Genomic DNA, 26,169 nt, shown 5'->3' with positions numbered 1-26,169 from the left:
AGCCATTGTGTGTCATGTGGCTGACTGGTAGAAGCAACACAAGTAATCATGCCTTCAAAATGCTGACAGCCTTTGTTTGAGTAATCGGCATCACAGCAACTTGATCCCAGCGTTGTATTCTTTTGAAGATTCGTATTCATACAAAAACTTTCAAGTTATCAGCTTCCTTCATTTTTAAGCTGACGTCTCTGTAAAAAATATTGTCTTCCTATCATTTTCATTTCACTCACAGCATGATATTCACACATGCGAAGCAATTTGGGCCTTTATGTCGTACACATTACACAGTTTGTTTATTACCCAAAAAAAAGAGATTATTTAAGGTTGCCTTTTGAAAGCTAATACATTAATGATTTATTTTCCTATTCCAAGAAGCCAACAGGGCAGATTTCTTTCCCATTGTGTGTTGTGGGTGAACAGAGGTGCCTTAGTGTGAGGCAGGGGCTATTTTAAAAAGCCTGCTCCTTGTTCTTCTGCCAATAGGGGTGCGGGAGAGCCAGACTGCGCTAGTCTGCCCTGACGGCAGCTGAGGTGCCATGAACTTCAGTCAGGCCCCTTTCCAGCCTTATTCCCTCAAGGTTGCCAGCCACATCCATCTCAAATGACCATGTTGGAGACACAGCAGCCTGCTAACTCCCAGGGCTGCAGCTATTAATGGAATGGCTGTAGGAGCAGCAGAGCAGGTAAAGGAGCACTACCAGGGCAGGCATGAGTGGTTCACCACAGGGAAACTGTAAAGGCTGTTGTAAATTACAGAATTATACAGAATCAATAATACGCTGAGCTTGTTTGACATTTGTTGGCCAGACAGAGAGCTTTGTTGGTGATTGGGTTGAATGAAGTGGCAGGGCTGACATGGAATTTGGAAAGAGGGGGTTGGTTTGAAAAGAAGAGGTTATTATTGCCTGTATAGCTTAGATTGATCAAATCCTATCACATGAGGCTGTTGAGGGATACAAAAAGACAGGCAAATGGAGTTGAAATACAGATAAGCCATGATCTGGGAACATAGCACCAAGGACAGGCCCCTGAATTTGTTCCAGCATTCAGCTTGACCACACAGCTTTAAGCACAAAAGTTTTCAAATGGTTAATGTCTATGCTAGCAGCCTAAACTCCCTGAAAAACAAAAAAAATATATAGCATAACTGAAATAAACTAACCAGTGGCATGAACCTTATATTTGTCGGGCCCACACGGTCGGTGGGTCCAGAAGCAGATGCAAAATGCGCGTCTGTCCTTGATCGGCCCTTGAACGCAGGCTGAGAAAGGCTCAGTACTGCTGGGGGTGGGGGGTGGGGGGGGAGCTGTGGGGTGGGGGGGTGGGAAGAGGGCAGGCGCCAACAAAAGTGAGGGTGAGGCTGGGCGCTTCTAGCGAGCCGTCTGAAGGTAGACTCCTGCTGCGGAGCTGCCTCAGGGAGCTGCAGGTCTGGACAGATCCACTGGGAAAAAAAAACTGCACCAAACCCTGTCTATTTAGCACATTCAAGCACCTGAAAGCAGAACTAAAAAAAAACGTCAGCCCACAGATATCGTTTCTTTAAATTATATTTCACCACGGATATTTCATCCTGCTCTGGATCGAGGTTTCAGCGAAAATGTAAAGGCCTCCTGGCCAACTGGCCAGTTCACCAGCCGTCAAACTGGAGGGGCCACATAAAATCCAATTTCAATTGCTTCCTTAAAGGGCTTAATGGTCAGCGGGCACGCTTCAAACTGCTGCACACACCCGCTGAGCGAAATATCGCACAAATACGTGCACCCGATGTCTTCCCTGTTGGGTCGGGCACTTGCCCGCACAACCAGATTGGAGTTTTGACCAGCGTTTTAACTGAAAACAGCTGGTGATCCCTTTAAATATCACGAAATAATTCCCTGCAGGCTGTTTCCGCCTGTGATTTGTTGAACATAAAATGATAGCTGAGCCCTTAAATAAGCAGCTAAAATTGGGTGGGCACTTGAAGGAAATAAACTTGCAGGGCTAAGGGGATCAAGCGGACAATTGGGATGGACATGGACTGCTGCCTGGTACCATAAATGATTCTATGGCCCGAGCGTTTGTCCCCCACATCAGGTACGCGGAGTTGGGAAATTTCCTGATTCTGCAAACCCAACACGGGAGAAACTGCCCGACCCACTGGATTTTCATTCTGGAGGGTGGATGGGTGCTGACTTGAGTCAGGCCACAGGGGGCTGTCGAGTACTGAGATGGGCTGTTTAAATGGCTTTGTCCCAGTTGTGGTAATAGCGGCGAAACAAAAAACAGCCCTCTAGCCCTCACCTTTCACACGCTCTTACTCCCCACCCACTCCCCATGTCCCAACTCATTCCCCTCTATCCACCCCCATGGCCCCTCATACCCTCCATGCCAACATATGCTCATCTCCTCACCCCCATGGCTCCTCATACCCTCCGTAGCAAATCATGACCCCCATGCATCTCCATAGCCCTTTAAAGCCCCTATGCCAACTTTGCATGTCCCAGCACTCTTTTCCCTGACACCCTCCATGCCATCTCACCCACTAACCATCATGGGCAGACCTCAAAAACCATGGTGAGATTAAATTTAATAATGCTCTAAGTATCTAACACACTTTACTATATTAGTAAACACTCTCGTTGATACAATCTAATTCAATACATTTAAATCCCTTCAAGCACTTAATCCACCTTAAAAACAAACATAGGACCACATCAAAGACAGCTAATCTCTTTATAACCTCTTAGACCTATCAATCAAACTGTAAACTTATCGGCCCCCACTGTGATAATGATGTGAAGGGCTCAAGCAGAAATAATGATATAATAATAACCCTCCAGCTTATGTCAATAAACATCTATGGAAATTGCAAGCGCGGATTTTAGTTCTTTATCTGCAGGCTGGGTTTTTTTTCAGAATTTAAAGGGCAGGGGATTTAAATTACTTGACAGCTTGACAGTTTCACAGGTCTTATTCACTTTTTACACACATTCATGTCTATTCTAAACAATCCCAAAAAAGCACTCGACCTCTGCCAAAGGAGTACCTGACCTCCATCAAAGGGGTGCCTGACTACTCCAAAAGGGTACCTTACCTTTCCAAACAAAAACAAAAATTGCTGGAAAAATTCAGCAGGCCTGACAACATCTGTGGAGCGAAAGACGGAGTTAACGTTTCCAGTCCGTATGACTCTTCTTCAGAACTTTTAGCCAATTAAGGCCCGCCCAGTGTGACGCGCATCCGGAAGCTCTCAGTGCTCCGTGTGCGGGCGGAGGGTGGGGGTAGTGGGCTGAGCCGGGGTCTGTGCTCTTTCACACATGCGGGTGAAAGAGTGCAGAGATCTCCCCGAGGCACAGAGCTGCCTCAGGGAGATTAGTTTGATTTTTAAAAATTTAAATAAAGAAAAAGTAAATTTAAGACGTTACCCCTCATGAGCTGGGATGAAGCTATGAATTTTATTAAAAATGTTTATTAAAGTTTAAAACGCTTCATGAAGCCTCATCCCACCCGTGGATGAGGTTTCATGACAAATACGAAGGCCGCCTGGGCTCTTCGCCAGCCGCGGTTAACCAAAACAGCTTTTGTTTCAAGGCAGCTGCACTTTTAAAAGTGCTACTGCCTCCGTGAGCCATGGATGTGTGAAATAAATACACCCGGCCCCAAACCCGTCCCCACCCCTGGCAAAAATGGGGGTGGGACCTCCGGATTCTGGGCTGTGGAGCCATTTTGGCCAAGGCTCGGAGACCTTCCACTTTTGTGAAAGTTTGGGCTTAAATCACGACGACTTTCCTTGTTTAAATAGTGTCTGCTGATCCAGGCAAATGCACTGGAAACCTAATGATGGCCCAGTCCAAAACATCGGAAGGTGAATTGTTAGTGGATAATCGCGACCCACTTTTCAGTACCACAGCGCTTATTTTTTGCACAAATTGAACATTCCTCTCTGGATTCTGCAGATTTTACAGGTCGCCAAGCATAATGCCACGAAACTGCTGCAGCTCATTTTGTAAAACACTAATTTAATAACGAAAATTTACAGGTCCAGACAATCATAATGCACTTATAATAATGCTCCTTATACACTTCTCGAGGTGCTGTGTTGCCGCTTAACTTGAAAAACTGATGACTAGTTTGATAACTCAAATGGACTGTGTATAGAAATTGCATGTAATGGCTTCGTGAAACTGCTATCCTGGAAAGAAAATCCAATTTCTCAAATCGGATTGTGGTATTCCATTTTAAAGAGCACTGCTCCACAGACTAAGATACTTACTTGCCAATCACAGAAAGCTCAGTGGATTTGAGAAATACATTGGTTCTGATTGCCTAATGACTTCAAATCAACAGCAGTGATAGCCCTAAATTTAATAGCTGTCAGCCATGACTCAGTGGGTATCACCTCACAGTCAGGAGGCTGTGGGTTCAAGTCCCACTCCAGAGCCTTGAGCCCGGAGTCTTGTCTGACATTGCAGTGAAGTGCTGAGGGAATGCGACACTGTTGGTGGTGCTGCCTTTTCGATGAGAGGTGAAAAGGAGGCCCTTTCTGCCTTCTAAAAAAGGGTTTAAAAGGTATCATGGCGCTATATGAAAAGAGGAGGTGCCCTGGCCAACATCTACACTCAATAAAATACTTTATCTCATTGCTGTTTGTGGATCTTGGTGTGTGCAAATTCGTAGTCCTGTTGTCCTACTTTACAACTGTGTTTCCAAAAAGTATTTAACTGGCTGTGAAACAGAGTAGGTTAATGAAGTCCATGTGTTAAAATGACCCAAGCCTGATATTTCCAGATACAGGAGGGTTTTCAATTCACCTCATCACCCACCCAGTCAGAGTTCAGATCAGAGCCAGTGTTCCTCCTGAGAGGGAAGAGAGCAAAAGGAACTCACAAAATATTGATTCTCTGTCAAAGGAGTCAATGGTTCAATGAAGAGTGCAGGAGGGCATGCAAGGAGCAGCACCAGGCATACCTAAAAATGAGGTGTCGACCTGATGAAGCTACAATACAGGACTGCTTGCGTGCCAAACAACTTAAGCTGACTGCGATAGACTCAGCTAAGCGATCCCACAACCAATGGGGTAGATTTAAGCTCTGCAGTCCAGCCACCCCCAGTCAGGAATGGTGGTGGACAATTACACAACTAACGGGAGGAGAAGGAGGCTCCACAAATATCCCGATCTCAATGATGGGTGAGCCCAGCAGATAAGTGCAAAAGATAAGGGAGAAGCTTTTTGCAACCATCTTCAACCAGAGGTTTTTAATGGCTGATCCATTTGCCTCCTCCTGTGATCCAAGCATCACAGATGCCAGTCTTCAGCCAATTCTATTCACTCCAGATGATATCAAGAAACAGCAGGCGGCACTGAATACTGCAAAAGCTCTTGGATTTGACAACATTCTGGCAGCCCCTAACCAAGCTGTTCCACTACAGCTACAACATTGGCATCTACCCGGCAATGTGGAACATTGTGAAGGTATGTCCTGTACACAAAAAGCAGGATGAATCCAATCCGGCTAATTAGTACCCCATCAGACTACTCTTGATCATAAGCAAAGTGATGGAAGGTGTCAGCAACAGTGCTATCAAGCGAAATTTACTCAGCAATAACCTGCTCACTGATACTGTTTGGATTCCACCATTCAGCTCTTGACCTCATTACAACCTTTGTCCAAACAGGGACAAGAGAGCTGAACTCAAGGGCAGGATTTTACACGTCAGCGAGCGGGGGCAGGGCAAGGGCCACGCAGATCCTGACCTCATTACTGCCTTGGTTCAAACATGGACAAAAGTGCTGAACTCCCGAGATTATGTGAGAGTGACTGCCCTTGACATCAAGGCATCATTTGACCGAGTGTGGCATCACAGAGTTTTAGCAAAACTGGAGTCAATGGGAATCATGGGGAAAACTTTCCCCCGGTTGGAGTCATACCTAGTGCAAAGGCTGTGGTTGTTGGAGGTCAGTCATCTCAGCTCTGGGACATCACTGCTGGAGTTCCTAAGGGTAGTGTCCTCGGCCCAACCATCTTCAGCTGTTTCATCAGTCACCTTCCTTCCATCATAAGGCCAGAAGTGGGGATGTTCGCTGATGATTGCACAATGTTCAGTACTATTCACGATTCCTCAGATACTGAAGCAGCCCATGTCCAAATGCAGCAAGGCCTGGACAATATCTAGGCTTGGGCTGACAAGTGGCAAGTAACATTTGCGCCATGCAAGTGTTAGGCAATGGCTATCTCCAACAAGAGAGAATCTGACCATTGCCCCTTGATATTCAATGGCACTACCATCACTGAATTCCCCACTATCAACATCTTAGGGTTTAGCATTGACCAGAAAGCATACTAGACTAGCCATATAAATGCTGTGGCTACAAGAACAGGTCAGAGGCTAGGAATTGTGAGATGAGTAACGCACCTCCTGATTCCTCAAAACCTGTCCACCATCTACAAGGCTCAAGTCAGGAGTGTGATGGACAGCTCCCCACTTGCCTGGATGAGTGCAGCTCCCACAACACTGAATAAGTTAGACACCATCCAGCACAAAGCAGCCCTTTTGATTGACACCACATCCATAAACATTCACTCCCTCCATCACCGACGCACAGTAGCAGCAGTGTGTACCATCCACAAGATGCATTGCAAGACATCACCAAGGCTCCTTTGGCAGCACCTTCCAAACCCATGGCCACAACCATCTAGGACACGAGCAGCAGACACATTGGAACACCACCACCTGTAAGTTCCCCTCCAAGTCATTCACCATCCTGACTCTGAAATATATCACCGTTGCTTCACTGTTCGCAGGATCAAAATCCTGAAACTCTCTCCCTAACAGCACTGTGGGTGTACCTACATCACATGGACTGCAGAGGTTCAAGAAGACAGCTCACTACCACCTTCTCAAGGGCAACTAGGAATGGGCAATAAATATTGGCCCAGCCAGCGAAGCCCACATCACGTGAATGAATTAAAAAAAATGTTTTTCCCAAAAATATATTTTATTCATTAATTTTATGAAAGTACATTATCTAACAGTTCTAAGTTGACACTACGTAAACTGCAAAACAAATCAGCCCCCCTCAGCACATTGTCCTCTACTTTGGAATGAACCAGTCTGTAACAATCGGTTGTCGACAGTGTTTTGCACTGGAAGACCAGCAAATTTTGGGCGGTCCAAAGAGTGTCTTTCACCTAGTTGATGAAAGTGCATAGAATATTCACCTGTGAGGGTTTAAAATCTCACCTGAAACATGGAAATACAGCACTCCCTCAGTACTGCACTGAAATGACAACCTAGGTCAAGCATTGGCAAAGCTTTTCACCTGAAGAGCCTTTTTAAAATAAAAATAGTCTAAACTAAAAGCTATAGAAGCCACAAGGAATAATTTGGCAATTCTAACCAATTACTTGGCGAATTGCCAAGTGGCTCTTGTGGAATTCATAACTTACATATGCAATAAATAAAGTACACATATTGAATTGATATATGATATAAAAAAGTCAAAATTTAAATAGATCTAATTGTGAATTATCAGGTTTTTTGACTTTGTTTTTACTATAATTTTGTCAGTAAAGTCATCTTTGAAACAAACTTTAATATGCATAGAATTAAAAACATTTTATCAGCTATTGATTCTCATCATATATAATAGCTTCTAGCAGCATATTCAGAATAATTTATCAACTCCTCTCTATTAGCAATAAAAATGGTTGCAACCATGAATCCTGTTCCTTCCATCTAAGACATTATCTATAATGTAGCTATACCACTCAAACATGTTTATTTAGTGCACAATGATGTTTTTCATGAAATTAATCATTTGAAACCATAAAGTGCAGTGCAATGATTAAGCTTTTATCCCCACAATAAAAATAAAGTTCTTACTCTTCTTGGCTTATTTTTTGAAGCCTTTTTCCTGTTTAAGTGATCCAACTGGAAAAGGTTGGAAGCCACAAATGAGATGTTAAAGAGCCTCATGTGACTCTGGAGTCTCCATTTGCAGACCCCTGACCCAGGATGTGTTTTTCTGTCTTTGATATAGCCTTAGAACCCATGACATCTGATTCAGAGGTGAGAGTGGTTCCACTGAGTCATTGTTAACATCGATAAGTATAGCTAAAAGGGACAGATTGTCTGTCACTGTGGACCCAAGGTAGTAGAATTAGCTATCCACTTCCAGTTGGATATTATTTAATGTGATCAGAGGCAGAGATGCAGCAATTTGTCCCTTGACCATGGTTTTCTTAACACTTATAGTCAGGGAGAATATGTTCCAGGTATGGGAGAGACAGTCCATGAGTCTTTGTAGCTGAGCTTCTGTGTGGGTGACTAGTGCAGCATCGTCAGTGTAAAGGGGTTCCCTGGTCAGGATGTGATGCGTTTTTGTCTTCGCTTTCAGTCTTGATAGATTGTGGAGCTGCCTGACCTAGCTCCTTATCTGTAGGGAAGGCAAAGGGCAGGAGCGTGGAGAAGAAGATGCTAAACAGAGCGGGGGCTAGGACACAGTCCTGTTTCACTCCATTCTTCACTCTGAGACTGCCAGAAGTGGAGCCATCAAACTGGACAGTGCAGTACATGTTGTCATGGAAGGAATGGATGAGGCTGAGGAATGTGGTGGACAGATAATGTTTTCCCAGAATCTTGTGGGGCCCTGTTCTGCTAACAGTGTTGAATACATTAATGAGATCTACAACATTAAGGTAAAGAAATGTAACCTGTTCTCAACACTTCTCTTGTGGTTGGCATACACAGAAGACCACGTTCTCAATAGATCTGCCGACGCGGAAACCGCACTGTGCTTCCAAGTACACTTGCTCTGCAAGTAGATGGAGCCTTTAAGTATGCACCTAGTAAAGGCTTCACCATGAGGCTAAGGAGTAAGAAAGCTGTTGCTGTCTGTTCGGTCACATTTGCTTTTGTATAGTGTGATGATTTGAGATTATATAGAAATTATATACGCATAAGGAAACAAGCTTCTGGCTGACTTAGAAAATGTGCATAGGATAATACCAAACTGACCGTTAGGACCAAGCTGATGGTTTATAAAGCCTATGTTCTCAGCACCTTGCTGTATGACTGTGAAACATGGATGACTTACAGCTGTCAGGGAGCAAAGCTCAATAATTTCCACCTTTGCTGTCTGCGGCGCTTTGTGGGTACACCCTGGCAGGGCAAAATCATGGATGTGGCAGCCCCCTCAAAGACGAAGCTGCCAAGTGTGTCAGCACTCATCAAACAGAATTGGGGACATCCACAGAATGGAAGATGGTCGCATTGCCAAGGGCCTCCTGTATGGTGAGGTAGCTGGAGCCAGATAACCAGCAGGGTTCCCAAAGTTCCCCTTCGAGGATGCTTGCAAGCGTGATATGAAGGTCCTAAACATTGACTATTGCAGCCAGGAGTCACTAGCTGGCAGAAATGGGAAATGGCAAATCCTCCTGTGGGCTGGTATGCACTACCATGCTAGCCAGTGGCTACAGCAGTTTGGCAACAGACACTAACGTCCGAACAACAACCCACAATGTCACTTGGGAGCTTTGTGAGCACTGCCTGTGGCAGAACTTGTCTCTCAAATGTCTCACAGGCAGCAGCAAAATCAGCAAAAGGTGCACCAAGCGAGGACACTCCACCTGGACAGATTGTTTGCTACATGTCCATCATCTCTCATTGCTGCAAGGATGCCAACAATATCCAAAAATATTAATAGCACGTTTTTAATAGGGCCCTTTTTGACTTTCAGCAGATGGATCAGCAGTAACAAGTTGGAAGTATTTTTATCAAATGTCATCAGTTTCATAAACAATTCAGTTGCATTCAAAGAGGTTGTATTGGAGCATGAAAGCAGCAAGATAAAAGTGTGAAGGGATATTTAATATGGCTTTGTACAGTACAACTGAGATTCAAGCTATTTCTTCTCCAAAAAAAAATCACAGTGGAATGAATAATTACTTGTATGTTTCCTGACCTTTTCGCTGCTGAATCTCTTCACAGGAATTAATTTATTAAAGGAATATCTGATGGTAAATAGAGTCCGTTAAAAACTTAGAAGAAAAAATATTCAGAACTGCAAATGTATCTCTTTTGCATGTGTTATGCAAATACATTTTGCTGCTGTTGAAATAAGATCTTATTGAACCTGCATTTGTTCTGACCCCTTCCTTTGTTCTTTTGCAGTGTGCCATGAAGGAAGGGCAAATTTTACATGTGCATTAAAACATTTATTTTAACCTGGAAATAAATTGTTTTCTTTTGTCCTAAGTTGCTAGTTCCTTCCCAGCCCTTCTGTAGAATCTAGAAATCATGTTTAAATCTAATAATTAATGTTTACTGGGTAATGCAAATCAACTTATTCTTTCCAATTACAATAAACAATATAACTTGTTGCAGGCAAAGATGCATTTCACCAGAGTAAAAACGCAATAAAAAGTAATCATACCCTTCCTCAGAACTGGTTTGCATTAGTGAAAGGATTAATGTATCAAAAAAAAACTTAACTAAAGTTGTCTTACTGTAATCGCCCGAAATAAATGGTCACATTTAACTGCATTCATGCTTTGCTAATCTTTTGCTGCTTTACAAAGTGAATGTTTGAAACCATTACATTTAAAGCACTAAGAGAGGATAATAAAGGGAGATTCCTTGCAGAGGACTAACATGTAATAGTGTACTTAAAAACCATGTAATGCCTTATCTGTGACTACATGCCATTTCTCATTTTACTACTCAGCAGTTATCATGAGCTAGTACAGAAATACCTTCCACAGACCTTTTACAGACTCCTATTGCTCAGTGATAGTATAATATACCTGTCTTACTTCTGCTGGAGAAGCCTTAAAAAGCCTCAGCACAACATTGCACTATTGAAGTTACTTAAATGGTTCAAGCAGGCATTTCACCATCACCTTCTCCAGGACATGTAAGGGCAGCCGGGTAACTGATGGCCTTGTCAGCAATGTCCATGTCCCATGAATGAATCTTTTAAAAAATGTATTGCTCTGTAGGAAGTGTTTTGTCTGAACAGTTTTTCACCATTTTTTCATTTGGTTCATGCTTTTAACATTTTTTTTTTGTGTATCACAGATAACACAGCTGGAATCTTACCCAAGAGAAATGGCTACAGTCGCAGGCAACTGGAGCTCTATTTCCTTCCTGTTGTGATCTCAGACAGTGGTTACCCCATACAAAGCAGCACAAACACATTGACTATCCGAGTCTGTGGATGTGATGTGGACGGCACCATCTTGTCTTGCAATGTAGAAGCAATCTTTCTGCCCGTGGGCTTGAGCACAGAGGCATTGATAGCAATCCTGCTTTGCATCATTATACTCCTTGGTGAGCCTAACCCTGTACCATGTTACTATATTGAATGCCCGATAATTTATCAATACCCTTTGGAGAAGAGTTAAAGGAACCCTGAACCACCAATGACATTTAGTAAGTTAAATTAAAATGCCATTTGACCTTAGGTTTCTTAGGTATAGTTAGCAGTTTAGCCATGTGTTCCCACAGAAGCCAAAGGATAAATGGGGACATTCCAGATTGCACAGTTAACATAGATATTCATTAAATCAAGCTTGGGCCTCAACACTTTAAGAGCTTGGCTTGGCTTTGACATCCCAAAATTAAGGTAAGCCAAATTTAAAATGTAACAGTCTTCCCTATCTCAGCAAGCTTCTCCAGTTCCACAGTTCTCTAAGATCTCTGCACTCTTCTAATTCTGACCTCTTGAGCATCCTTGATTTTAATCACTCCATCATTAGTTATTGTGCCTTCAGCTGCCTGGGTCTTAGGCTTAGGAATTCCCTCCCTAAACACCCCTGCATCTCCACCTGGTTTTCCTCCTGTAAGAGCTTTCTAAAATCTACCTCCTTGACCGAGCTCTTGGCCATCCATCCATCTTAATCTATTATTATGCGGTTTGTGTCAAATTTTGACTTGTTACACCCCCTTGCAGCACCCTGGATATTTTATTATGTTAATGGTGCTATATAAATGCAAGTTGTTGTTGCTGTCGCCCTAAACTAGTCTGAGAGTTAGGAGACAGCTGCTTTAGCACTAACACATGTTTTTTGCTGTTGTTTGACCTGGAGTGGAAAATCTAATGGTTAGGTTTTCAGTCACAACTCCAGTATTAAACTAGAAAAATACACGCGTATGCTGGGTGAGAAAGTGAGCCTTGTTTCTGAGTCCCAAGGGCTGCCTGAAAGACACCTAACTCCATATTGCATTGCACGATGCTTCAAGTATCCTCAGCAACTACCTTAAATCAGTTGTTAAGCACCTTCGAAGTGGAAATGAGAGGCCCTCTCTGTTAAATTAGTCTCCGGGCCTGCTCTGCACAACAATCTTCAGCAGCCCCTTCGACCACCGACAAAATACCTAGATAAAAGCAAAATACCGCAGGTGCTGGAAATCTGGAATAAAAACAAAAATAGCCGGGAAAAACGCAGCAGGTCTGACAGCATCTGCGGAGAGGAACACAGTTAACGTTGCGAGTCTGATGAAGAGTCATACGGACTCGCAACGTTAACTGTGTTCCTCTCCGCTGATGCTGTCAGACCTGCTGGGTTTTTTCCCGGCTATTTTTGTTTTTGGAACAAAATATCTCGTCCTAACTTTAAAAAAATAAACTTAGTCACCCAGGTTCCACTGCACTTTTGAGAACTGCCGTTGAGACCCATGATCGCCCTTCCTCCCTCCACTCTCATTGTCTTTCTTTTCCTTTCCTGGACCTCCCTTAGGGCTGCTGCCACTGATGCCTAAAATTCATCCTCTCGGAATGGATCACTTTCCTCTACGGGTTGCAAAAGGCACCTTTACCCCTCCCAAATTATTGAAATGCGGCCCACGTTCCAATTGCAGATGAACCTCAAGCCTTCTTACTCCCAAAAATGGGCCATTTCCTAATTTCTACCACATTGACTATTCATTCGCTAAGCAATTAGACGGACTGGAGGCTGCGTAGCAATCACAGTTTTGTTTCAGTGAGCAGTTTGGTGTAAAATTAAAATTGATATTCTTTTTATGTCAGAAAGCATGTTTTATGAGTTTAAACCCTTTGAAGCACAAGGCATGTTGTGAATAGTATGAGTGTTGGCACCTGTGAGTTTATCGTATCAAGGTATCCCAACTGAGGTGAAAAATGGGAATGCCAACTAGCCTTCCTGTAAGACCCTTCTGAACCTTATCAAGAAACAGCATAAGTAGAGAATTTTGTAACCTTGTTTCTTCACTTTTCATCCTGAATAAAACAATTCCTCAGAAATAAATCATCTAAGGGAAAGGGTAAACAGTGACCAGTTTAGAGAATTAACTAATCAAGTGGAACAAGGACACTCTTGTGACTTTTGTCATACAAACATTTTAGATCATTTAAAAGGTACCAATTTTATGTAAATGACCTTTGTTGAAATTCCATGTTTGAAACCAACCATTAATATTTCTATAGTAAAGACAAGAAAAGGGAATTTTCTCTCAGCCTTTGATACACTGAGTTAAATTTAGATTTTATAGTTTTGCATACAGAAAGCTCCAATAAGATTGCTCTTTAAGAAAAATAACCCTCAAGAGAACTCTTAGGGCTGCTGCCAATCTGCCTCTGTAAGTTCAGTGGAAACTCTAGGGATAACTAAAGGAACACCAACAGAATGTATAACCAGCTGACCTGATACTGTCGTGGTTCTACAATGATATAAGGGCACCAATGACTCATAAGGGATTGTGTAAACACATTGTGTGTTTATTTGTTTAAACTAGGCACATGGGAACAGATATACATGGAGTATAAAGCTTGAATTCTTCAGAGATGTCCTGTGTTCTGCTTACAGGCAAAGGTGAAATTGAAACTGGATCAAATGACACACTTCCCTTCTAGTGATGGCATGTGGCTAACCTTTAAATGCATATTACAGCAGATAGCACCACTTCTCAGTCTCTGTACAATTTCACAGTTATCCTCAGGGTTTCTAGTGAACTTGGAGTGGTGGAATAGGAGCAGACTTGAAGTAATACACTTCCAATATTTTATTAAGGACATAACCTATCAGTAAAGATCTAAATTGGCTATGCAGGAATATCTGGCAAGTGCTCAAGAAAATATGTGCTCTTTAAAGACTTCAACTTTTCTGTGTGTTTCAATCCCAGTAAAATCCAATTTAATTTTAACCCTGGCACTTTCATTTTTTAGTCTGGATTTGGAATCTAAGTGTTACTGTGTGTAATGTTAACAACTGGTGGGTCATAGATGGATACACCACCTTGGGGAGAGATGCTGGCATAGTGGTAATATCACTTGGACTAATAAACCAGAGGTCCAGGCTAACGCCCTGTGGGCATGAGTTCAAAACCCAAATTGGCAACTGGTGGAATTTAAGTTGAATGAATAATCTGGAATTGAAAAACTGTACTCAGTAATGGTAACCATAAAACCATTGTCAATTGTGATAAAAACCCACCTGGTTCCTTAATGTACTTTAGGAAATGAAAGCTGCTGTCCTTACCTGGTCTGACCTACATGTGACTCCAGGCCCACAGCAACCTGGTTGACTCTTAACTGCCCTAGGAAGCCACTCAGTTCAAGGACAATTAGGCATGGGCAACATATGCTGGCCTTACCAATGATGCCCACATCCCATGAAAGAATAAAGGAAAGAAAAATGTGCATGCAGTAGTTACATAAAGGCAGATTATTTTTATGTTCATTGTTAAATTGAAATGCATTTTTAAACTTGCCCCAATTTTCATAGTGATTGTGGTGCTGTTCGTGGCATTAAGAAGACAAAGAAAGAAGGAAATCTGTATGACCTCGAAAGAAGATATCAGGGACAACGTAATCAGTTACGATGATGAAGGAGGTGGAGAGGAGGACACCCAGGCCTTTGACATTAGCACACTGAGAAAACCTGACTTGATAGAAGACGTGCAGTTACGCAGAGATGTCAAGCCAGAGACCCACCAGCCACAGCGACAGACCATAATAATACAAAACCACACCGATATCAGAGACTTCATCGATCAGAGATTGCAGGAGAATGATACAGATCCTGGTGCACCTCCTTATGATTCCCTGGTGACATATGCTTATGAAGGAAATTGTTCCATAGCTGAATCCCTCAGCTCTTTGGAATCAGTTACCGCGGACACAGATCAGGATTATGATTACCTCACTAACTGGGGACCTCGCTTTAAAAAACTCGCAGATCTTTATTCATCAGAGAAAATTAACAGCCAACAAAATATTACCGAGCGACAGTAAATTTGAAGTCTGGTAAATTTAAGGACAAGATGAGTTTTGTCTTTTTTTAATGGCTGCCATTGTTACTTGCTATGTCAACTATTGTTTTACTGTGAGATAGTTTTATTAGCTACCACAAAGATTTGACTTGTAAGATTGTTGTGAAATTGGAGAGATGCAGGCTCGAGCAGTGTTTTTGAAATGTGTTGGCCATACAATTGTAAGTGATAAGGAGAAAAAAGCTGCAGGTTTTTCTGTAACCTTAACTGAAGTGCCTCAAAGAACTTTGAACACTGCAGATGTTTATGCTCTCCAGTAAGAGTGTCAGTTTTTATTATACAACTAAAAGGTGTTCTTAACTTGAATTAAATGACATTTACTTCAATAAAAGAAGCAATGGCATAGATTTAGGTGTTTGTGTTATATTGATTGCTGATTTGGGCACAACGTCTGCAACTAAAAAATACATTGGTGACTAATGAGCATACAATTACTCCCCTGCCATTCTCCCCTAGGTCCTCAATGTGTCTCTGACTGTCAATCATACTCACTCAGTTGGCAGCGTATGACAGTTAACATAACAGGGTTCTCCACAACTCCTGCCATTCTGCTATGATTAACTGACACGGAATTTGTTATAATGGAGTGGAATTGTATCTGACAGTTTCTTTCTCTGTCAAGCCGTTTATCTGAGAGCAAACTAAGCTTACAATCAAGAGTAATGTCAGTTAGAAGCTTATAAAAGAGCTCAAAAGTGAGACTTATGACGTGTTGTCCAATGCACTATTGCTAAAACTATTTTTCATCTAACAAGATTTAAGCAAAATATTGTGTATTATTCCTCAATTATTTTATATCTTTGCAGAATTTTTTTTTAAAACCTCAACACTAGCTCCTGCAGCTGAGAGTGTAGTCCAGTGGTATTGATTAGACAAATATTGAGGACCAATTGTGATATCGAAAAATTTTGATTGGGCCAGATAAGAGCTGGGGGTGGGTACAGTTGTGATGATGGGAGGAGGGTAGGACGTGTAGAGTTGTGAGAGTAGGGGAATGGGGGTTAGGTTATGAGAGCGGGTGGGTGTCGAGGTGTAAGGGCTGGGAGAGAGTTGCGAGAGTGGGGAAAGATATTTTTTCCCACAATTGTTTTGCAGGCACTGATGGAGGCAGTGTTGGGGACTCAGAGCTCATTACTACAGGCCACGCCCTCCAAGCCATGGCAATAAAAAAATGCACACGCCATTGGGACTCTAAGCTGATTCCAGGGCTGCCCCACCAGAGCCTCCACTTCACTGTAAGCATTGCTGCCTTATAGCAGGAGGAACTTGCAAGCCCAATTGTTCATGGGATCGTGACCTGCGATTTGGAAACTCTTGGCTTAGGAAATTAGTGCATCATCATAATACGGTACAAAAAACAGCCCAAGGAGACATACAAAGGGCCACAGGAAGGAGACGTGTTGGCTGCAAGTGGCCCATAGGCCACATATTGAATACCAATGCTGTAGTCAGCCAATCAGGTATTGGAGGTTGTCTGCGAAATTAACCCACAACTGAGCAATGAGACAATTTAAAGATAGTTTATTGTAATGAAGTTGGCTGGGGGTAAACATTGAGTGCAGGACACTGGGGAGAACCCTTAAGCTCTTCTTCAAATAGTACCACTGGACCCGAGAGGGTTGACATGGCCTCGATTTAACACCTCATTCAGATTTCAGCATCTCGGACAGTGGGGCGTTCCCACAACCATCTGACTCCGGTGTGAGCTCTACACTGAGCTAAGGCTGAAAGCTCAAACGTGCTGGACTTTGTGAAAATCAGTTGAGGTAAGTGACCACCAGTTACCAGTTTACTATTCCTAACCTTTGCCAATTGCTGCAAATTTCAAAAAGAAAGGATGCTGCGAATTTCTATTTATATTTGATGGAGCCACAATTTTTTCTGTTCCAATGCTTTGATTGATGGGTGGAGCAGTTTGAATGTTTACTTAGGGGATGCAGAGGTAATTTAAATGATGGGTGACAGGGTAAAGTGCGTGATATCAGCTTGACAGCTCATTAAACCCCTTTCCCAAAGAAATGGAAAGCAGGAGAGGAATTTAATGGGTGGCTGCACTGATAGAGCACATTCTACTAATTTACCTCATAATTTCAGATTTTAATAAAGGGTTGTAATTTTATTAAACATGTTTTATTGCTCAACTTTGCAAAATATTAATATATTTACAGTACACCTTTTATTGATTCTTGACCTCTGGTCATTGCCAGCGAGGCCAGCATTTATTCCCCATACCTGGTTGCTTTGTACAACTAAATGCTTCTTAGGCCACTTGAAAGGATAGTTAAAAGTCAACTCCATTGTCCCAGGACTGGAGGCATAGATTACAAAAGCAGAGAGGTCATGTTGGAGTGGTATAGACCTTGGTGAGGCCACAGCTGGAGTACTGTGTGCATTTCTGGTCGCCACATTATAGGAAGGGTGTGATTGCACTGGAGGGGGTGCAGAGGAGATTCGCCAGAATGTTGTCTGGGATGAAACATTTAAGTTATGAAGAGAGGTTGGATAGACTTGGGTTGTTTTCGTTGGAACAGAGAAGACTGAGGGGGCGACCTGATCGAGTTGTACAAGATTATGAGGGGCATGGACAGGGTGGATAGGGAGCAGCTGTTCCCCTTAGTTGAATGGTCAGTCACGAGGGGACATAAGTTCAAGGTGAGGGGCAGGAGGTTTAAAGGCAATGTGAGGAAAAACATTTTTACCCAGAAGTTGGTAATGGGAGGGTGGTGGAGGCGGGTTGCCTGACATCCTTTAAAAAGTACCTGGATGAGCACTTGGCACATCATAACATTCAAGGCTATGGGCCAAGTGCTGGTAAATGGGATTAAGTAGGTAGGTCAGGTGTTACATGTCGGTGCAGACTCAATGGGCCGAAAGGCCTCTCCTGCACTGTGTGATTCTGTGATCCTGTAAATCACATACAGGCCACACCACATATGCAGACTTCCTTCCCCAATGAATGTTAGTTTTTATAACAATCTGATAGCTGCATTGTCACTTCTGCTGATGCCAGATTTTATTTGCATACTTTTACAAAAAAAAACTCAAACGCAGTTCTTAAAATTACATGGTAGGATTTTAATTGTCATACTCTGCATTACTGGTCCAGCAACATAACACGATACCACTCTACCAAGCCACTTTTAACCAATTAGGATATTGCTACCTTGCATGTCCAGTATGATTGATCACTCTGCCTGTGAATGCTGAATGATTTCCATAATTTTCACAAAATGCATTTGCAGTTCATCTCTCTCCCTTTCTCCAAACATTACTTGCAGCAGTAGTTTTATGGGTTCGGTGTAGGGAAAGAAAAAAATTAAAAATGATTAGCTTGAACTTTGTTATAATATCTAAATATTGGGGCAAGGTGAATAAACTTGAATGGAGCTTTATAATGAATCTCTGTTCCTCTCTTCATCTATTCAGGATACTTTATATCTTATCTTGATATTTAATTACTCATTTTTCTTCCAAAAAAAATACTTAATCTTTTACAAAAGTATAATGTGCCTGTCTAGGTGGAGGTAAAAGATCCTGTAGCATATTGAAAGAAGAGCATAGAGTTCTCCCATTTCTCTTGTTGATATCGATCCTTCAGCTCAGGATTGAAGGGTATCAGTCAGCTCATTGATCTCATTTTTCATATGTGGGAGTTTGTTAAGTCACAGTTACCTGCAAAAGGACAGTGACCGTGCTTCAAAAGTAGTTTGTTGATGGGAGGCACTTTGGGATGTCCTTAATGTGTGTCAGGCACTATACAAAGCCAAATTATTTCTTGCTTTAGTCTTTAGGCAGTTCTCAATTTTGACCTTGTTGTCTTTTTATCCACATAACAATTTTTTTATTTTTGGTGTCACTCTTTTGTGCGCACTAATATACTCCTGCTCACCCCCATCACTCCCTTTTCCCACTTCTCCTGAAGCCTTTTGACTCTATGATTGTCAGTTGTTCTCTATCATCTCATTTTAGTGATCTATCTGTGTATAACCCTTGACACTGTGGATCAAGAGGCTGACTGCATTGGCATCCATAGCTTCTTGGCTCCAGAGTCCGCACATACACTTGAAGCATCAGAATGAGAACTTGATTTACCCTCCGTAAATCAGGGATCATATATGAACACATCAATATATATTATATATATATATGACCTTGGTCAGCTCAGGATAGGATTTTTTAGTCTGTGTAGCTTACTCATTCCTTGAATCAGCTGAGCCATTGGAGAAGCCATGCAATGATTTTTTTTACAATTAATTGATGATAACATTTGAATTCAAGAAAAACCTGGAATTGAAAGTCTAATTATGACTGTGAAGCCAATGTTGTAAAAACACATATGGCTCTCTAATGCCCTTTAGGGAAAGAAATCTACTGTCCTCACCTGGCCTGCCCTATGTGTGACTCCAGACCCACAGCAATGCCCTCTGAAGAAGGGCAATTAGGGATGGGTAATAAACGCTGGCCTAGCCAGTGGTGCTCATGCCCCATGAGCAAATTTTTAAAAATGCCTTCAACCAGGGATTTTTGGCCATTTAGCTGCTTTGCTGCATTGTTGTTATTGATTTTGATATTACTTATCAAAGCAAAAAGTGACAATTTTGTGTTAGTATGTTCCCATTGCTAATACCACTGAGATTCCAGTCAGATGCAATTTAGCTGAGATACAGTTCAACATTCTATCTAGCCTAAGCTACAGAAATGCCTCAGCTTTCAGAAGACCAATACTGAGTGACTAAATGTGAAATTTCAGTTGATTCGCAATCTAAGCTGTCTTTGAATTTTCTTTGATAGATTGTGTGTTTTTTTTTAACAATAATATAAACAGAAAATGCTGGAAAAGCTCAACAGGCCTGGCAGCATCTATGGAGAGAGAAACAGAGTTAATGCTTCAAGTCCGTACAACCCTTCATCAGAGCTTTATTTCAGATTTCCAGCATCTGCAGTATTTTGCTTTTTTGACTTTTTTTTAAAATGATGTGGTTGCCCATTAAATTATGAGAAAATTAACAAAGAGGAAATCACATACTGATGTTCAGAAAATAGAGGAACATCCAAACTGGAAAAGTAGACTGTTCTATTGCTTCAGCTGTAACAGTCTATTTAAAGCAACAGACATCTTTTTTAGTAAAATGGAGGGATAGATGCATCATAAAATTCACACCATTAAGTCTGTAAAACAACTATTCTTCCAGTGTGTGGCACTGTAACATAGCTGTATGGGAACAGAATTAATCTTTCTAATTAGGAAATAAAAACATGCTGTAATTATGTCATAACTTAGTGTTTGGCACATCTTCATAGCCAACAGCATTAACATCATTGGGCTCTTCAGAATTTACCATCAACTACTTCCTGACCTGCGGAATTCTTATCCCATAGTGAGTTTGTGATTTCAACCTATGCTATCACAGTTGTTCATCATTTAAAGTTGTGGCTTTGTTCCTGAAAACACAACTTTAAGTGAAACAACTTTAAGTGAATCATATGTTCCCATAGAAATCAATTTTAAATCTGGAGTTAGGTTCCTTTGGACATTTCTTGCCTGGAAAAAAACAATGTACAAGTTGAAATACTGTACTGTACGTGTGCAATACTGTGCATTCCTAACTGAAATCACAGAATATAACAGAAATACTATGTACATTGAAATTAGGTAACACCCAAACAAACCTTAGGTAGCACAGCTTCAGTGTTTCATCCATAGCACTCCTGAAACTCAACTCAACATTTTGCTTGCTTTTCTTTTCCACTCTGTCTCTTTCTTTCTCTCTGCTTTCCCACACAGTCTCTCTCTCCTTTCCCACTTGGTCTCTCTCTCCCCTTTCCCACTCTTTCTCTCTCACCCTCCTTTCCCACTCTGTCTCTCTAATTTCCCACTCGGTCTCTCTCTCTCTCCTTTCCCACTCTGTCTCTTTATTTCTCTCTCCTTTCCCATTCTTTTTTTCTCTCTCTCTTTCTCTCTCTCTCTCTCTTCCCCCTCTGTCTCCTTCTCTCTCATTCCTTTCCCATTCTGTCCCGTTCCCTCTCTCTCCTTTTTCATTCTGTCTGTTTCTCTCTCTCCTTTCCCATTGTCTCTTTCTTTCTCTCTCCTTTCCCACTCTGTCTCTTTCTCTCTCTCTCTACTTTCACACTCTGCCTGCCTCTATCCCTTTCATTTCACACCCTGTAACTGGAATTCCCGGCCTCGTTGGCATTGGGCGCATGGCAAGCACAGGGTGGGAGGGGGACAATATGGCAAGATGGCCAAAAATCGGTTTCACACTGGCATGAAAGCACACTGGGATCATCCGATGGTATCCACCATGGCGGAACCTTGGTCTTGCTGGGGGGGCAGCATGAACTCGCTTTGCATCCCTCCAGGAAAACAGGCCAGCCCAGGACATGTCTGGACAAGTGTGATATGCAGAAGCCAGGACTCACCGCTCGGGCCTTGCTCAGATCGCGGACATCCGAGGAGAAGAAGATGCTGGAGCCCCACACCTCCCGGACCCTGGGGGAACACGTGCACCACTTGCTGGGTGGATTCTCTTGGACATGGATCTGCTGCGAAGCAGATCACGGAAGGTGGGAGGTCTCCGCTGATGTCTCGAGTCTGCTTCGGAACATCATGGTCTTGGCCATGGGCTGCGGCGGATAATCGGTGAGGGGGAGGGGGGGGGGTGGGGGGACAGGTGGGAAGAGAGGAAGGTCCAGCTGTGAGTGGGAGAGGAATGTGTACTGGCGTTGGGGTGAGGTTGGGGGGGTGGGGGTTGGGACAAAGGCTGTGGGGGGTGGAACGAAGGTATCGGAGGGTGAGGTTTGGAAGGCGAAATGAAGGTCTCGGTGGGGGGGGGGGGGTAAGGTAGGGAGGGGGCAGGATGTAGTTCGGTGGGGGGGTACTAGTGGGGGAGAATGCGGCAAGTGGGGAGGTAGGTGTAAGGGGGCGGGGGGGAGGAAGGTATAAGGGAAGGAGTTCGGAGTGGGGAAGGAGTCCAGGGAGTGGAAGGAGTCCAGGGGAGGAAGGTGCCCAGGATGAGGAAGGTGTCCATGGGTGGAGGGAGTTTGGAAGGAGGAAAGAGTTTGGAGCAGAGAGGAGGGAGTAAGGGTGGTGGAGGATGTAAGTTTGAAGGAGACAGTACTGTTAGAAAAGGAGTTAGGGGTGGGAGATGTCCAGGTGAACGTGTAAGGGAGGGGTTGCGGAGTCAATGACTGCCTCCTGGGGAGAGAACTAAGGCTGGGCATAGTGGGAGGGAATAGTGACTATGAGATGGGAGCCAGTGGGGTGGGAGGTGAGGGTGCATCGGTAGTGGTAGAAGAGACAGTGAGGGTGGTTGGTGTGGACTTGAAGGCAGACACGGGTCCTGGAGGCGGGAAGGAGGAGATCGGGGAGGTCAGTGTGGGTGGGGGTTGGATTCTCGGGAAGATAGGGAACATGCACGTTCAGTTGGGCACCTCAGGGTTGGTAGATGACAGTGGGGAGATCAAAAGTGATGCCAGGAGGGTTAGCAGTGATGGGGGAAAGGACATGGGTGACTGGGACAGGGGAAAGGATGGGGGAGTTGAGCAAAATCTGACCACGACCATTGTTGTTGAATTGAAAAGTGAGCGGAGTCTCGTGTTGGATGGGCACAGATGCTGAAATAAAAACAAAAAATGTTGGAGAAACTCAGCAGGTCTGACGGCATCTGTGGAGAGAGAAATAGAGTTAATGTTTTGAATCCGTATGACCCTTCTTCAGAGCCCCACTCAGGAATTTCAGAGGCTGCCCATGATGTCAAACGGACTCAAAATGTTAACTCTTTTCTCCCTCCACTGATGCTGAATTTTTCTTGCATTTTCTGTTTTTATTTCAGATTGCCAGTATTTGGAGTATTTTGCTTTTATCCTGGGACACAGGTGCAGCATGGAAGTGCGATCAGTGGGTTGGCGGAGATACAGGTCAGCTCAGGCGGACAACTGAAAGAGAACCCCAGCAAGCAGCATTGAAAATACTCAGGCCAGAGAGATGTGTATGGTGGATGAAGGCTCTGCCTGCCTGGGAGAGGCTTGAACAAGGCTCCGAAAGGCCCTGCCACACACACACACTTCTCCCTCCAAAATTACTCGTGGTCCGGCTTCATGCAGCCGAACTGCTATTGGGGTGGGGGGCTGGGGGCGGGGGGGGGGGTGTTGTTGGGATGCAGGAGGCCTCCCCGACCTTCTCCTTCCCAGGGTCCGTGTCTGCCTTCGAATCCACACCAACCACCCTCACCATCCCTACTACTGCTACCGATGTGCCTTTCACCCTCCCAACCTACTGGCTCCCTCTGTCCCCCCACTCTCATACTCGCAAAAGCTGTCAATGAAGCTGAAAGACAACATTGCACTTTATTCAGTGAAAGTGAATATATTTTCAGATTATAAAGTGATGAAATGTGCTCACCCGTGCAACTGCTTGTGATCAGAAATTCTTAACTTTTCTTGGCCTACCACTTCCTCTAGGTGCTGCCCTGACATCTGCAGGGGGGTGGAGACAGCCTGTGCAATGGTTGGCCGTCTTGCCTCTGATGACTTTGGCATGCGTCCTCTGGACAGTGAAGGCCTTTAGGGCCCCAGCTTGCTTTGGCTGTCCCCCTTTGGGCCAGCTTGCTCCCTCTGTGATGGAGGATGAGGATAAGGGGGTTAATGGCAAAGGGAGGAAGCAGACAGCCTCTGAAATTCCTGAGTGGATGAACCAGGGGTGTCCAGCTGCTGCTGCTCCTCACTTTGGGAGCTCAAGGGCCTCGGCTGACTCCTTGAGGGGAAGGAGCAGCTGGAGGGGCATCGAGGTGCCATGTTTCCCTCTCGCGCTGCTACTGCAGGAACTCACCTAAGGCTACCTCGATGGAATGCATTTCCACATTCTCATGGGCCAGGGTCTCCATGGCATCTGCCATCCATGACAGGAGACTTCCATTTGCACACATGTGGGTACATCTTCATCAGAGAGCAGGCAGATGCACTCTGACTGATGTGCCACACTGTTGAGGGTTTCCAACAGCTCTGCATGATGTTCCCACACCTTGTGCTGACTCTCCAGGATGAATTGGAAGGCTGAATCTAGAAGCTCATCATCTGACTCGGACCTCACAGGTGCCTTTTCCCCAGCAACCCTCTGTGTGTCGGTGAGCTCGGCTGTACCTGCCTCCTCCTGCTGTGGATATGTGTCCGTGCGGTGACCACCAGATTGTGAACCCGAGCCTGCTCTAGATCTAGGTCCCACCGAGGTGTGTGTCTCTGCGCTGATGGAGGGTGTGGGTAAGCGCTGTGACGGGTCTTCCAGGCTGCTTATTTCCAGCTCTTCAATGGAGGAGGTGTCCTCTTGGCTGGAGGTGAGGACATGGATGGAGTTGAGGGACTGGCTGGCTGAGGGTGTCAGTCACTTGGCAGAGCTCACTGTGAACCAAAGTAGAGATAATTAGTGCATGGCAGCAGAGTCATAAACAGGAGAGAGAGTGAGCAATCACAGTTACACTGAGAGAAGGATGATGTGGTGCAGGATCCTCATGAGGGTGTTCACCACCGACCTTACCGTCACCACAGGCATGGTCCATATCCTCACCAGTCAGCGCGATGGCACACTCCTCAAAGTGAGTGAGGGGCCTAATGTGGGCCACTCCACTCCCAGCCTGGGACTTCTCCCTGCCGTTTTGAGGCAGCTTCTCCTGCATGAAAACAGATGGACAAAGTGTGAGCAGGACACATGGCACTGTGTGCAATGTTTGTGTGGTGAGCAGAGCCATGGACAGGATAAGGATGTGAGCTCCAGAGGGTATGAGCCTGATGGAGATGTGAGGGTGTGTACGGGAGTTAGTGGTGTTGCCCCTTGAGGTGTGAGATCCCTGTGGTTGTGTGATGGGTTTGGGTTGAGAGTGATGAGGTGGTTGACTTACCCTGTTGGAACAGATGAAATCATTCACCCTCTTCCTGCACTGGATGGCTGACCTCCTCTGTACTCCGGTGGCACTGACCGCTGCTACCATCACCTCCTAGGCTGGAATGGAGACTCTGGTGGACCTCCTGTGGCCAGAGATGTGTAAAGACATCGCAGCAGCCTTCCACTGCAACCAGCGGGTGGCCCAGAGAGGCGTCACTAAATTTGGGGGCTGCTGTCTTCTTAGCTTTCAGGTCCATCTGTCACCTGGAGCAGTCCTGATATGTAGATATGAAGAAGGCTGCACTCTGGTGCACTGTAAATATGGTGTTCAGAGCGAGGAAACACTGAGGTCATGGCAGGGCAAACCCAAGCCCGCCCACCAACGATCCACCAAGTTTCCTGTGAATTCATTGTTAATGAGGTGGGAAGCGCTGGAATGGGATGATATGACTCAAAAATGCACCATTGCAGCTGACAGGTAAAAAAAAACTACCCTTAGTGCAAATCTGGGATGATTCTGCCCTGTCTCTTTCTCTCTCTCTCTCTCTCCTTTTGCTCTCTCTCTCTCTCTTTTTTTCTCTCTTCTTTCCCATTGTCTTTTTATCTCTCTCTCCTTTCCCACTGTCTCTTTCTCTCTCTCTCTCTCCCTTCCCAACCTGTCTCTCTATCCAAGCCAAGTATATGGCACTCATTGCTTATAAGACAGGAAGTAAGCAAATAATCATTGAGTACACCAGTAGGTATATTGTGCGCCAAGTACTATTTATAAATTAGGAGGGAGAAAACAAATTAGCGGGTGCATCAGAGTGTTGTGCTTGTATAGAATCGAGCAAATAAATCAAGATTGGCAAAAGCCAAGGACCTGAATACTTACTACGATGTCATCCTGAAAAATTATGCCCTCTAGCATTAGAATTAGGGAAAGTGTAATAGTAGCCCTTAGTCCACTGACTAACCACAGCTGGCAACATATAGGTTATAAATGATTACAAAAGCACAATTATTTAGGTAACTTAATTCCCCAA

At 43.9% G+C, this 26,169-nt stretch overlaps 1 protein-coding gene across 3 annotated transcripts in view; it reads left to right on the top strand.

Moving 5' to 3' along the window:
- LOC121276336 (cadherin-12-like) overlaps nucleotides 1–15,615 on the top strand; it is a 247,802-nt gene extending 232,187 nt beyond the window's left edge. For all 3 annotated transcript variants that reach the window (XM_041184619.1, XM_041184617.1, XM_041184620.1), the window contains 2 exons: nucleotides 11,059–11,310; nucleotides 14,724–15,615. In XM_041184619.1, coding sequence (XP_041040553.1) covers nucleotides 11,059–11,310; nucleotides 14,724–15,232 — 761 coding nt within the window. In that variant the 3' untranslated portion in view covers nucleotides 15,233–15,615. The remainder of the gene's footprint in view (nucleotides 1–11,058; nucleotides 11,311–14,723) is intronic.
- The last annotated feature ends 10,554 nt before the right edge of the window (nucleotides 15,616–26,169 follow it).

Source organism: Carcharodon carcharias, chromosome 3 (assembly GCF_017639515.1).
Source record: "Carcharodon carcharias isolate sCarCar2 chromosome 3, sCarCar2.pri, whole genome shotgun sequence".
NCBI lineage: Eukaryota > Metazoa > Chordata > Chondrichthyes > Lamniformes > Lamnidae > Carcharodon > Carcharodon carcharias.
Note: the sequence above shows the minus strand (reverse complement) of the source record. Positions and strands in the feature narration are given on the sequence as shown.